Source organism: Bufo bufo, chromosome 7, assembly GCF_905171765.1.
Source record: "Bufo bufo chromosome 7, aBufBuf1.1, whole genome shotgun sequence".
In the NCBI taxonomy this organism is placed as follows: Eukaryota; Metazoa; Chordata; class Amphibia; order Anura; family Bufonidae; genus Bufo; species Bufo bufo.
In genome coordinates this window covers 148,457,876-148,473,072 of record NC_053395.1, presented here as the reverse complement: position 1 = coordinate 148,473,072, position 15,197 = coordinate 148,457,876, and the positions used below count along the sequence as shown (strand labels likewise).

The 15,197-nt window shown below is 41.8% G+C and overlaps 1 protein-coding gene across 2 annotated transcripts in view; it reads right to left on the bottom strand.

Moving 5' to 3' along the window:
* Nucleotides 1-15,197, bottom strand: part of VPS8 (VPS8 subunit of CORVET complex) — a 216,496-nt gene that overhangs the window by 164,493 nt on the left and 36,806 nt on the right. For both annotated transcript variants that reach the window (XM_040439657.1, XM_040439658.1), the window contains 4 exons: nucleotides 15,067-15,126; nucleotides 9,545-9,652; nucleotides 2,335-2,415; nucleotides 2,082-2,252 (listed from right to left, as the gene is read on the bottom strand). In XM_040439657.1, the coding sequence (XP_040295591.1) occupies nucleotides 2,082-2,252; nucleotides 2,335-2,415; nucleotides 9,545-9,652; nucleotides 15,067-15,126 (420 nt within the window). The remainder of the gene's footprint in view (nucleotides 1-2,081; nucleotides 2,253-2,334; nucleotides 2,416-9,544; nucleotides 9,653-15,066; nucleotides 15,127-15,197) is intronic.

Genomic DNA, 15,197 nt, shown 5'->3' with positions numbered 1-15,197 from the left:
TTAGATTCTTCAACGCTCATCCAGTCTCCCTGATCTCCTGACATCAGTCACCTGAGGGACCGTGACAGTCGCTAGGCCACTCTGTGGTCTCCTAATGCTGCTGCTACCTTAACACTGTGTCATTGGGCCACTCTGTGCACTTCTCAAGATGTTCTCCCGCTCTCTCCACTCCATGACTGGGCTACTATTTTGCCTTTTTGACATCATCATTTATTTGACCCTTCTTCTGATCTGTCAGAAGGAAGGAAAAATGAGATGCGCAACAGATCCTGTCTGTGTAGCAGCTGTAAGGCCTGTATGGTCCCTTCAGAATTGGCTTATGATTTGGTAGCAAAAAGCAGGAGTGGGTACAAAACACAGAAGACATGCAAATATTCCATTCACGTGTCATCTCTGTTTTGGATCCAGTCCTGTTTTTTTGGGCTTTAGTAATACTGATGGATTACTGACCAAATGCTGACCGAGTGAAGGCGGACGCTCAACAGACAGGATCAGTTTTTTGGGGGGTTATTGTTCTGACAGATCAGAGGAAGGGCAAAATATTCAGTGACGTCAAAACAAACGTACTGCTGACACCCTCTCTACTCTGTCAGGGGGGCTCTACTTATATAAGCGTTTAACAGAACAGGTTCTGTAGACATCTATGTGGAATCAGCTGACGACGGTGTAGAAGGAGTGCGCTCTTTCACGCTACAATACGATCTTAGGCCTCTGCACAATTCTTTATACCTGGCGCTAACATCAACCTGTAAGGCTGAGTTGACACTTGAGTTATGTGTATATATCACCAATAGAGAATGACTCACAGAAAATGTACACGTGCTGAGCCTGCACGTACGATGTAACACCAAAAGAGAAAACAAGGCTAGCACAAATAATGATGGATGTAAACTTTATTGTAGTCTCAACAAGAGACAAAATGTATTAAAATGCACATAAAAAACACAATACAATGGTAAGTGGGGAGCACTCAGAATAATGGAGCACCACTGGATAACAGAACGTGTCAAGGCTAGAGAAATGATAAAAATATCCTAAAATATATACGTGTGGCACAAAGCCAAATATCAAATATATGAAACCTAGCCAAGGCCCCAGGGGCTCTGTTGGTTCACCACTCAGGTATTTACTTCATGGCTTTTCTATGGCTATTTCTATGTGATATAGTCATGCACTTTGTCAGTCTCTGCACTATGCACTTTATATCTTGGCATGTACTGTACCTCACCCTGATCTAGGCCTGTCAGCCTTGGCTAGGTTTCATATATTTGATATTTGGCTTTGTGCCACACGTATATATTTTAGGATATTTTTATCATTTCTCTAGCCTTGACACGTTCTGTTATCCAGTGGTGCTCCATTATTCTGAGTGCTCCCCACTTACCATTGTATTGTGTTTTTTATGTGCATTTTAATACATTTTGTCTCTTGTTAAGACTACAATAAAGTTTACATCCATCATTATTTGTGCTAGCCTTGTTTTCTCTTTTGGTGTTACTTGAGTTATGTGGTCAGTTTTGGCCCCGTGACTGCCCAAATAAGTAAAGTGTGCAGTGATTCTAAGAGCGACGCCTGTCATGTGTGTGTCATACGGACTCACAGTATTGTTTCACTACCACAGCAGACTCCCTATGCATGTTACTGCAAGGCAGAGTGTTCTACACCACTATACAGGCTCTCTGCAGCCAGGAAATAGTTGTTTTTTAACACGATTCGCCGCAAATAAACTCGGATCGAATCAAATCTTTTCGGAAAATTCGGGGAACCAACCGAATCGAATTTTTAAGAAATTTGCTCATCTCTAGTTGGAAGCCACCTTGTCGCTGCTAGATGGGCCAGACACAATTGTGATAAAAAATGTGTGCAAAGAACTTTCAGTTTTCATATAGTAAGCATAGCAGTAATGCAGTTTACATGTATTCATATTTCCAGTGTTTGCATGTGTCTACTGCTACTTGTAGTCCTTGTTTGTAGACAGATACCGTAGATAGACAGACAGATTGAATGTTTTTGTCATTTTAAAACATCAGTGCCTCTTTTTTCCCCAACAACCAGTGTTTCAGGTTGCAAAATTAACTTACCAGTGCTTGGCTCACATTTCCCCCTGTAGCCAGAGACTTGAAGTGGCTGCTGTTGTATACAAGCTGGAAATCAGAAATCTCCAGCGTCTCCAGTTCCTCTTGACTCTGTCTGTCGATCACATGGAGCTTTTCTGCACTGTCCAGCAGTGCCACTGTACGAGCATTGATCCACTGCAAAAATGAGGAGCAATTGGACCTTGTAAAACAGAGCAGCAGCTGCTAAGGAGACAGCTGGTGTCTGCAGAATACTCACTGTGAAGTTGATAAGATCATAGTGCAGATGGAGCTGCTTCTGCTTGTTGATATGAATTGCCCCTGATTCGTCCCTCTTCACCTGGGAGATAAAGGATTCCTGTTAATGATACACTAATATACCATACACAGCACTAATAATGAAACCTTCCTATGAAATGGTGGCAAACGCTCTGATACAAAATGCTCAACCACTACCTGCCACAACTTTTTGAGCCCCATCTTTCAAATCTGATGTCACTAATAACCATGGAAAGCTTTTACTTATCCAAGGGAGTCTGACTGTTTTGCATGGCACATTGTACGGCTTGGGCTACTTTCACACTGGCGTTTCTGGGTCCGCTTGTGAGATCCGTTTCAGGGCTCTCACAAGCGGCCCAAAACGGATCAGTTCAGCCCCAATGCTTTCTGAATGGATAAGGATCCGTTCAGAATGCATCAATTTGGCTGCGTTTGGTCTCCGTTGCGTTTTTTTAGGCGGTCACTAAAACGCAGCTTGCAGCGTTTTGGTGTCCGCCTGACGATGCGGAGCCAAATGGATCCGTCCTGACTTACAATGTAAGTCAATGGGGACGGATCCGTTTTTCACTGACACAAAATGGTGCAATTGAAAACGGATCCGTCCCCCATTGACTTTCAATGTAAGTTAAGACGCATCCGTTTTGACTTAGACCTTTTTTTTATGAATAATGCAGACGGATCCGTTATAAATGGATACAAGCGTTTGCATTATCGGTGCGCATCAGACTGTGCAGATACAATACGGATTCGCACCGAACGCCAGTGTGAAAGTAGCCTTAGTGGTATATGTTGGTTGATGTGTTGTGATATTTTTATTTTTTGTTTACTGTAGATTTTAATACCTTAGTAATTTTCAAAATGTTTATTTTTCATATAAAAAGTGAACAATTAACATTTACCATACATCTATGCCCTCTCTCCTTCTGTACCAGTTTGTAACTCGTCTTGTTTATGATTAATGTATTCTGTATTATGTATGTATACCTCTTCTCATATGTACAGCGCTATGGAATGAATGGCGCTTTAATAATAAATAATAATAATCTACTCCATGTTAGCACCACTAAGACCTGCATCTATCTGACTTTAATTGCATATCCTAGTAATATGCCATCAAAGTCTGAGATGAGACATAACGTAGGTATAATACACTGGTAGGTATATAGTATGGCAGTGTACTATACCTGTCAGTTTTACACTCACAGCCAGCGCCGATAACAGCAACTGCAGCGAGGTGTCGGCTGTATGAACACTAAACTCTTGAGCCCTTGTTGGGACCCTCGGGATAAATCCAAAATTTCAGTCATGTTCAATTGACCACCAGATCCCTTTAGGGGTCCTAACTTATATATAACAAAACTACATACTTTATTATTGATTATTTAAAACTTCAAAACAAAAAAGAACCAAACGTGTGATTAAAACTGTCAGGGTGAAACAGGGGACAGTTGTTAATTTCACCGATAGCAGCAGTAATAGGGTCAGTGTTTTATATCACAACACTGTGCTAGTTATAAACACTTTTTTTAAGGCTAATACCCCAACTCCCCTGATGAAGCCACACATGCGGTGAAACATGTCGGGAGGGGTAGAGTCTGCCAGTTTTTAGCCAGGGTTGAGAGGGACGCCATTAACCAACTTGCAGGGAAAGTGCATAGGGACAGCGACTATTTTATATAACAAACACAGTGTGGTTGAAATAGAATTGTGTAGGTTAAGTGAACAGTGTTGGAGTCCAGCTACAGTGTGAATGTGTGTATGGGATAGGGAATCAGCTCCTTTAGTTAACTGCTATACCGTCAGGGAAAGCAGCCTTGCTCCCTGAGCAGATACATTTATTACCACATTGTATTCTAAGTTAACAACGTGGGAGGGGGAGTAAATAGGACGACGTAAATTGTTGCAGCAATTAGGAGCATTGCTGTATCCCCTGTCTCACCTCCACAGGTTACTGTTATTAATAATAAATAGAAAATCTACTCCACAAGTCATTTGACACGATAACAAAAGGTAGTGCACAGTGTATATGGTCAAAGAATCAAGTTTATATATATATATATATATATATAAAAGAGTGTGAATAAATTAAGAGTTGTGGATAAAATAATAACACCACACAATTCACCCTTAAAAAAAGTGTTTATAACTAGCACAGTGTTGTGATATAAAACACTGACCCTATTACTGCTGCTATCAGTGAAATTAACAACTGTCCCCTGTTTCGCCCTGAAAGTTTTAATCACACGTTTGGTTTTATTTTGTTTTTAAGTTTTAAATAATAAATAATAAAGTATGTAGTTTTATTATATATAAGTTAGGAGGACCCCTAAAGGGATCTGGTGGTCAATTGACCATGACTGTAATTTTGGCTGTATGAACAACCCCAATTCCAAAAATGATTTGCAAATCCAGTTCTAATTTATAATTTTTTTTCATGAAATGGTAAAATGTCTTACTTTTAACATCTGATACACTGTATGTGTGGGGAGCAATCATTAGGAGAAACAAAATGGCCACCGTCCCATTAGTTCACACAAAACCTGTCCTAATCACACAGCAGGACAAGTTACTTCACAGCACTGTGCTAAAGAGCTGACTCATCCTACTCTCTGCTTTACTTATCGACAGGGCCGGTTTTAGACAAAATGTGGCCCTGGGCAAAATCAAAAGTGGGGTACAAATCTTGTAATAATGTACTAACAACACAGCTACATTCTGTCGGTTCTGGCCCTCCCTCACAGATTTACACCCCATAAAGCTCCTCACACAGTTCTTCTGGCCCCAGAATACGCCACATGCCCCCCTCCCCTCACAGCAATCAGTTCCCCTTACTCACGGCATCTAAGAGTGTTAAAAACCAGAAGTGCAGGATTCCTCTTGAGGCGCACTTTCCCCCAACGGAGATCAGGGAAAGCACCCTGTTCTAAAAATGAGCCGCAGCCTGTACTAGGCTTTCAGGCTCATTGTTAGTGTATCCAAGTTCAGGCCACTCCATGGCAGCACTGAACTGTGATATAGTGATTTCTATACAGAATAATGGAGCAATTTACATCTGATGATTTTAAGTTGTGGTCCACTTGGCGGACTTAACAAAAAGTAAAAAAAAGATTTTAAAAAAGTTTTGAAAAAAAAATAAAAAATAAATAAATTATATATATATATATATATATATATATATATATTGTGAGACAGTGACAGGTCTCACGCAGGTTGGAGGCAAGGAAGGGGTGGATAGTGCGGTACACACCCCTGTTCCACCACAGGTGAGACAAGCTGGAGGTAATCAGGCTGGCATAAGGCACCTCCCAGAGTGTCAGAAAGGGGGGAGTGTGTTACCTGTAGACAGAGGCCTGTAGGCTCTGTCTGTGTGGTCTCAGCTGGGCTAGGCTGAGGGACCACGAGGCTAAGTGACAGCCTGGAATTTGGGGGACGCAGTGACGCCTGCGGTACAAGGGCCACAAGGTCAGAGTTGGGAGGACTGCTGGACCACAATCCCCCAAAGGGACTTGCATTTGCTACAGCCTGGAGGCTGCTGGGCTAGCTGAGAAAGCTGCATGTTATAACCGTGTCTGAACAGCACTCTATAGGTGAGTCAGGGATTCTGCACTATGTTTAGTTAGAGCCCAGCCGGGCAGGTATTTGTTTTGTATTATGTTTGTTTTGCTAAGGTGCCAAATAAAAGCGAAGTTTGGACCTTAAACTTGGTGTCTGGCAAAGATATTTGTGTGAATGACCCCCGGAGAAGAGCTAACCCCCTACAATATATAAAAAAAACATTTAAATCACCCCCATTCCCCAAAATAAAAAGAAACAAAAAAAAAATAGCATTATGGGCATCGCCAAATGCGAAAATGCCCATAATATTACAATATTTAAAAAAAGTTAGCCCATATGGTGAATGGCGTAACAGAAAAAAATAAAACAAAAAAGGCCGATTCGCGTTTTTTTCATCACATTATCTCCCAAGAAAATTGAATAAAAAGTGATCAAGTCATATACAACCCAAAATGCTATTGTCAAAAACGACAGATCGTCCCACAAAAAATGAGCCCCCACACATCTCCGTGGACATAACTATAAAAAAGTTATGAGGGTCAGAATATTGCGATGAAAATAAAAAATTAAATTTATGACGCGAGTCCTGATGAGGCTGAGCTTGCTGCAGTGAGCGGGCCTATAGAGGTCCTGAGCAGGGGGGCTGTTAGGGTTGCCACCTTTCCCAACAAAAAATACTGGTTACACAAGTTAAAAGGGTTGGTGTGGGTTAATACGGGTGTTATTTGATCATTTTACATTTTGCTCTATTATTTTTCTCAATAAAATCAAACTTTCCACTGTTGAGGGCACCCTGTGTATTTAAGTTTTATTTAGCCTCTATTTTTAAAATGTTTCTGTGGGGATTTGAACTCACAACCTTCTACGTTAAAAGCAAAAACCTTAACCACTGAGCAGTAGAGCTCAATGCTGTGTTATTGCTGACAAACCTCATAGAAGTTTCTCTTGTGTTAAAAACCTCATAGAAGCTTCTCTTGTATTATACAAGAGAAACTTCTATGAGGTTTTTCAGCAATAACTTAAGGTTAAGGTTTTTACTTGTAATGTAGAAGGTTGCGAGTTTGAATCCCCACAGAAACATTTTAAAAATACTGGTTACAAAAATTTAAAACATTGGGGTGGGTTAATACGGATGTTATTTGATCATATTTTACGTTTTGCTCCTTTTTTTTTTTTTCTTAATAAAATCAAAATTTTCACTGTTGTGAACACCCTGTGTATTTAAGTTTTATTTAGCCTCTATCTTTAAAAAGTTTCTGTGGGGATTTGAACTCACAACCTTCAACATTAAAGGCAATAACATTAACCACTGGGCTATAAAGCTCAATGCTAAATCTCTGTTGAAAAACCTTATAGAAGTTTCTCTTGTGTTAAAAACCGCACAGAAGTTTCTCTTGCATTATACAAGAGAAACTTCTATGAGGTTTTTCAGCAATGACTTAGCATTGAACTCTATATCCCAGTGGTTAAGGTTCTTGCATTTAATGTGGATAGTTGTGAGTTTGAATCCTCACAGAAACATTTCTAAATTAGATTTACCTACACAGGGTGTCCCTAAACATAATGACCATGCTTAGGAATACCCCTTTCATGTTTATAACACAGACTCTATATATGGAGTCAGAGCAGGGACTCCTAAGCCGGGAAATTCCCCACTCTGGAGTCCTGACTGTTCAACCTTCTGCGATCTGCAGACTATAGCAGGGGGCCCCTTCATGAAATATGAACAGCACCTTAGAGAATGAAAGGGGTCTTACAGCTATTACAAGCAGAGCACAACAGAGCAGCGGCAGCCTTGAATCAGGGATCACCGGAACTTTAGGGCCCTTGCACACGACCGTATGCCCTCCGAGACATATGGTCCGTGAGCGGGCCATGTCCTGGAGCGGCATTGATCGTGCGCACGGAGCACACTGCATCATAGATTATAATGATGTTGTGCACGTCAGGCCGCCTGTGGGACTATTGTCCCGCACTCATATGATCTTATGAGTGCAGGACAATAGTCCTGTGAACAGCGCGACGTGCACAGCATCATTGTAATCTATGATGCTGTGCGCTCCCGTGCGCACGATCAATGCCACTCCGGGACATATGGCTCGTGCACGGACCATATGTCTCGGAGGGCATACGGTCGTGTGCAAGGGCCCTTAGTCTCCAGAAAGGTGATTATCCTTTTGCTATATCCTGTATGCTAATGGCTAATGGAATACCCGTTAATAGAGCTTATATAGTGTATACTTTAAAACACAATTTCTTGTCACAGGCAAATTATTTGGTTTATTCTCTCATTCTGCAACTTCATTAATTAACGCCTTCAGGACGTGGTCTACTTATGTATTAACTGACAGGGCGAATTTCTTCTTTTTGTCATCTCACATTCCAAAAGCCACATCATTTCGTTTTTCTGTCAGCATAGGGCTTGTCAATTCCTGACAAGTCGTATGTTTAATGGCACTATTATGGTGTATGCATTGTGTTAATGTTATTTTTGGGGGGTTTTGTTATGGTGTTCACTGTGTAACTGTATGACTGTATTCTGGTGGTCAATACGATTAGAGCAATACCAAATATATAGTTTTTTTTAAATTAATATTCTACTTTTGTACAATGAAAATTTTGGAAAATAATTGGTTCCTCTGTCGCTGCATTCAAAGACCCATAACATTTTTACTTCACAGGAAGATGTGTTAAGGAGGAGTTGTAGTTTTCATTGGTGACATTTTGAGATGATCACTTTATATTGCATTATTAGTAGGTGAAATTAACAAAATTAACAAAAACAGCAATACTAGCATTTTTTCAATTTTCTGTAGGCTGTTAAACCTGTGAGACTAATGTGATTGTTCTAATTTATGATAGGAAAAAAAAAATCCTCCAGCACGGTCGTCCGCTGTTAAAATCCAGGTTTTATTAGGTATACATTAAAAGTACAGGAACACGAGCCATAACAGGTTAACGCGTTTCGACATCAAATCTCAGTCATAACCTGGTTAACCTGTTATGGCTCATGTTCCTGTACTTTTAATGTATACCGAATAAAACCTGGATTTTAACAGCGGACGACCGTGTTGGAGGATTTTTCTTTTTCTTATTGCAAGTTTCCTGGTCCAGGAACCCCGTGCACGTCTCTCGCTAGCAGCGGGTGAGCTGATAAACTAAAAAGTATATATAATTGTCATGGCCACATCTGTTGCGACCATAAATTAGAACACAAAAAAGTTTTTTTCAAGAAAATATCTAGATTTTTTTTGCTTTTTTTTTTTTACATGCATCACGGAGGTGTGGGGGTTAAGGTGCGGGAGGATAGGGTGAAAGAGGAAGCTCCCCCCTCTCTCTAACCATTCAGATGCCGTGATCAGCATTAACCGTGGCACCTAAGAGGTTTAATGACATTAAACCCCTTAGTTGCCATGGTGAATGCTGTCTATTACCATTGACACTGTGTGGGCAAGGCTCCTGAACTCGCACCATACTTGCGCTGTGATAAAACTGCATCAAGTGGGAACTGCCTTCCTGATACAAGGTACTATTATGGCGCAGGGCGAGATGAGGTTAAACGTTATTCAGTTTTACAACTACTCCAAAAGAGATTACCCCGACACTAATAAAAATTTCTAGTGGTATGTTCTTACCAAAAGGAAATGAACCACATCGCCTCTGCAGAAGGCCAGCATGGGGTTTAAGGCCCCCTGCAGAATCACAAAATGCCAGGCTAGAAGTGGTACACTGGAGGGATCCATCTGTGAGATGAAAAGGAACAGTAATTAAGCAATGCATAACAAACTCATTACTAGACTGGCAAAATTGATTTCTGGTCCTTACAAAGCATTCATGGGACATCAAAGATAATGTAGTCATCTCTAGAGGCAAAATAAACCTGTCCTCAACTTTCCATGTGAGTTAATGAGTGAATAATTAAAACGAGCACAATACACTGGCCCAGCTGGCAGCAGTTTTGTTTCTGGAAACGCGGACCCCATTACAGTGATCCTATATAGGACACTTATTTCACGCAGTGCTACCACAGTTTGTTGGGCCTTTTTAAAATTGGAAAAGCTTTGCAACATACAGTACTTACCGTCTGAGGTCTCGGTAATGCTCATTACGTTCCAATAACAGGCCGCCACGGGGACATTTTTGTCCATGATTATATGATATTTGTTATGACTATTATAGGACTCATCACAAAGGTGTAATACACTGGCGCTAGGGGGCAGTGGCCTTTTTGTGAGGTAATTACACAGTTTCATTCCCAGGTGGTGCAATTTTTAAAAAGGTTAGACAACTTCATTAAAGGGTCACCGCCTAAACTAGAGTAGGCAGTGTATAGCGGAAGTGATGCGGAGTCCGGTTATGGAGTTTTTATCTTCATGCTGTGCTCCTACAAACCAGCAGTAAAATGCATTGAGAAGACTCCTCTTTGAGTCCTCTCCATTATGTGTATGAGCTCAGGAGTCCTCTCAATGCATTTTACCGCTGGTTTATAGGAGCACAGCGAGAGTATGAAGATAAAAATTCCATAGATGGACTCTGCATCACTTGCACTATACATTACTTACTCTAGTTTTGGTAGGTGTTTTGGAGCCGACATATACCCTTTAAGCTACAGATATGCAGCAGAGATAGCAATTGATCAGTAGTATGGTAATGGAAGGATTCTGACTGAAAAGAAAGAGGCTGCTGCCACATGTTCAGGGTTTTTTATGTCGTTTTTGGAGTCCAAACCTGGAGTGAATTCAAAACAGAGAAGAAGTCAGATATATCCTTAATGTTTTCTTTCCCTTTATGATCCACACCATATTTTGGTTTTAAAAACTTCATACAAAAAACAGAATGTGTCGCAGCACCCCAAGTGAATAGTTTTTACTGTACAAACTATCTAAAAGGGGGTGTCTCATTACAAACAAGCGAGAGACCATGAAATACATGGGCAGCTCAAGTATGCAAGAGCAGGAGCCATGGTGGGCATATCGAAGAGCTGTCATGATGACTTGCACAATATAATAAATGACATCTAATAATGGCAATTTAACACCTGTCATGAAGATCTTGTACAGAAAAGACTGTAGAGCACCGACTCCACTAGAAAGCCATTTTACCTCAATGTACTGTATATTAGTAGGGAGAACTGAACCTGCTATGTCATGTTAACCCACTAACAAAAAACGACATCAATTACTTTCATCTGGCGCACAGGAGGCGATTCTGTCCATTCATTCTCCAGGAAATGACAAACTAGAAGACTAATGCCTCAATCACACATTTGTGAATCACAGGACGAGCGCTGACCATTTTCTCCACAGAAAGCACACATATCCTTCGGCCTTAATGTGTTTAACTGACCGCGTGATGTGGACCGAACACGTCCATTAAAGCCTAAGGGTCCATGAAAACCAATGACAGAACACAGAGGGCACCCACGTTCTGTCAGTGGTTTTCACTGATCATTGGTAGGAGATGCTCTGGAAATCCCTTTTTCAGCCTAGCCGTTCCTATGGAATATGGATGACGGCTTGGGCAAAAAACAGACTAACAATGGACCCTTCACAGACGTCTTCATAGATGAAACACTGGCAGTCTTTATCACGGAGGTCATCAAGAGTGTGTAACTGATCCACAGGCAGGGTCTCCAAAGTAACCTATCTGCAGCAGCCTCGGATTAGGGTCCATTCAAATGTCCTCATTCATTCTCTATGGGGCCAGCAGAGATGCGGACAGCACACAGTGTGCTGTCCGCATCCGCATTTCCGGAGCACGGCCCCGATCTTCCAGTCCGCGGCTCCTGAAAAAAAATAGAACATGTTCTATTCTTGTCCGCAACTGCAGACAATTCTATGGGGGTGCCGGCCTGGTGTATTGCGGATCCGCAATACACTACAGACGTATGAATGGACCCTTATTCAGAAGGACCGAGGCTGCTGCACATACTAGCCAGTTCGCCCGATCCCAGCTAGGTGGAGCCACTGAAGGGCCAGGAGCGCGTGCTACAGGGATTTTTAGCTCCCAGATGCTGTGGTCACACTTGACCATGGCATTTGACATTAGCCCCTGGTGTCTGCTGTTTAAAACAGAAGGCACCCGCTGCACTCACGAGTGGTCGCCATCTTTAAAGATCAGCCCAGCGCAGTAAATAGACAGCGCTTGGTGGGAGATGGGGTTAACCATTCCTTCCATACAATTGCCTGCTCGTCAGTGGAGGTGAAGCGCTGTATGATCACCTCCACAGTATGAGGACAAGGGATTATGTCTGCTGCTATCGCTCACCCTTTGTCACGGATGTAGTAGGGGAGAACACCAAAAGACAACAAGAAGGAAGGGAAAAGACACTAGGCCTCACTGCTAGGGAAGGAAAAGGGTCACCACCTATAAAACCCTGCTCCTGGCCCTAACTCCTATCTGTATGGGCACCTCTCGATGGTAGAGATGCCCATACACAGGAACCTAGAAAACCCTGGTGGCCCTCAGATGCCCTAATGGTAATGACAGGGCAAAGGCAACCCACTCCTTCCCTGGTGAAGGAACCAGCGTCTCGCTGAGGCCTAGTAAACAACAAAGGTGGGGGGGAATATATAATACAACAAGCTGAACACTTAACTTCTGAGGCTGATGGATGAACAGGACTTCAACTAGAACCACACTCCAGCTCTTCCAAAAACCAAATGAAGCTATCCAGAGCAAGGAGTGATGGGTAAAGTCAGACTAAATAGGGGGAGGTAAAGGTCACATGATCCACACCTGAACAGGAGGTGTGGACATACAAGCAACACACAGACAAGGTGAAACCAAAACCAAAAGAGGCTGTCAGATCACTAATGTGCAGATAATCTTTCAGACCTTCTAAAACCTGTCACCGGTGTGACACCCTTATACAGCTGCATTGTTTCTGGGCAGCAGAGTGCTGTTTGCACAGCGTAATCTGCTGCCCAGAAATGATAATTTAGGTTTCTCCATAAACGATTGTTTCACCAGATGAAGGAACGTTTCTGTGGAACATTACTGTCCGTATGTATGGACAAGCAGATGTACCCCTTTCTAGGCTACAATGAGTATATAGGTCCAGTTCTCGGTAAGTGAACTGCTGCTGACTATCACAGTTCTCATCACGGGTTCTCGCTCATGCTAGGGCCCCTCGTCTTATTACCGCTGCAGCAACCTGGAGATGATGCCGCCAAGCAGTCAGCAACTTATTCAGAAGGGAACAACACTGTCCTGATGCCGGCGAGTAGACGTATGAAAACTGAGGGCGGTAGTTGATAGCTATGACCCTAGTAGACATGGATAAAATTACTGACATGCAAAAATGACCAAAAAATTAAGAATGTGGAGACCCTCTGAATGTCTTCCTTAAGGCCCCAAATGTTTTGTCTCTCTTTTATTAAAATGTGCACTTCTCGTCACCAGAGCAGAGAAAATCTGTGTCTACATTTTTAATAAACTGTGACAAAACAATAAAAAGAATATAGTGAAGTGAGCAATAACAGGTGACATGTACACCTCTGATGGTCGGTTGTACTCTTTGTATCTGGGTTCAGCCAAAGTCATAACAGGAATCTGAGCTGAAGAGAGGAAGGAAGAAGGAAGGAAGTCCCAGCCAGCCAGAAGGACATCAATATGGCTCTGAATGGGTGAAGTGTCAGTCCACACAACATTTATTTAAAAAAAATTTAGACAGTTTTCATAAATCTCCGCCAAAAATCTTTACATAAAACCACTCATATTTATAAAAAATAATGTATCAAAAATGTTAAAAGATGTTAGACACTACACACAGAAGAGTGGCACCCCATGCTGTGTTTTATGCGAGTCATTATGCCTCTGAAAGGGAGTCTGTCAGCCCCCAAATCACTTTCAGGATATGTTCACACGGCAAAATCTGAAGCAGAAAAATCTGTAGCAGATTACTAGCTGAAAGAAGGTCCTTTTTGGTCGCAGATTGCCAGTTTCATGGTGGATTTAGAGGAGTATTAGAAGCATTTTAGAAGAGTATTTGGTTGAAGATTTGGAGGAGTATTTAGAAGAGGATTAGAAGAGGTTTTGCCATCGTTTTTCTTCTCCAGTCCTTGGTTGGAATATAATTCAGAAGCGTTTTAGGCTTCGGAAATGCCTCTAAAAATGGTAGCGCTTTTTTCTGCTTCCCCTTTGACCTTTTGGCACCGGAAATGCCTCTAAGGCTACTTTCACACTAGCGTTAAAATTTTCCAGTATTGAGATCCGCCATAGGGTCTCAATACCGGAAAAAAAAAAACGCTTCCGTTTTGTCCCCATTCATTGTCAAGAGTGCTCCAAAATACATTCCGTTCTCATGCTGGTTGCGTTCTCATGCTGGTTGCGTTCTCATGCTGCGGTTTGCTTTCCGTCATGGGATGCGGAGCAGGACGAATCCGTCATGACCCACAATGCAAATCGATGGGGACGGATCAGTTTTCTCGGACACAAAAGAAAACGGATCCGTCCCCCATTGACTTTCAATGGAGTTGATGATGGATCCGTCTTGGCAATGTTAAAGATAATACAACCGGATCCGTTCATAACAGATGCAGATGTATTATCAGTAACGGAAGCGTTTTTGCTGAACCCTGCCGGATCCAGCAAAAACGCTAGTGTGAAAGTAGCCTAAAACTGGTAGCGCTTTTTTTCTGCTTCCCCTTTGACCTTAATAAATCCACTAACAATCCACTTCTAAGAAGTAATATGCAATGGATCTCAATTTAGCACAGGAAAAAAGGTCAACATGTGCACATGGTGGCATTTTTTTCATTGAAGTCGATGAAAAGCTATTGTAGGCGTTTTGACTGTGAATTACGAAGTAGAATACGGCCATTTTCCACGGCGGATTCCACTATGGATTTAAATTGTGTGAACATACCCTTAAAGTAAGCCTACTGCTATATAGTGAAGGTGTCTTGAAACCTAACCATAACTTTCTTGTGATGTCCTCTAATCCTGAGAGCTGCAACCACTATATGACGCCTCTCTGACATTGAACCTCCGGAGCATTCTAATTAAAATAAGGTCCGATGTGAAGCCCTTGTGTCCTTTGTAATTACAGAATGTGAAGCTCAACATCCAGCCTGCAAAACTAATAATATGCTTTATTTCAAGATTACAATCTTTAATTCATTGCTATCGAGGTTAATTAAAAAAGGTTACTTACCCGTCCATAAGGAAATGTCATCCACACTTTCAAAGTAGGTTTCAGACCAATCACCAGTATCTGCAGAAAATCCAAAAAGGAGCATCAGCTTGTAGCAGTGAATCAAACAATGGCGCATTTAACCGGATATA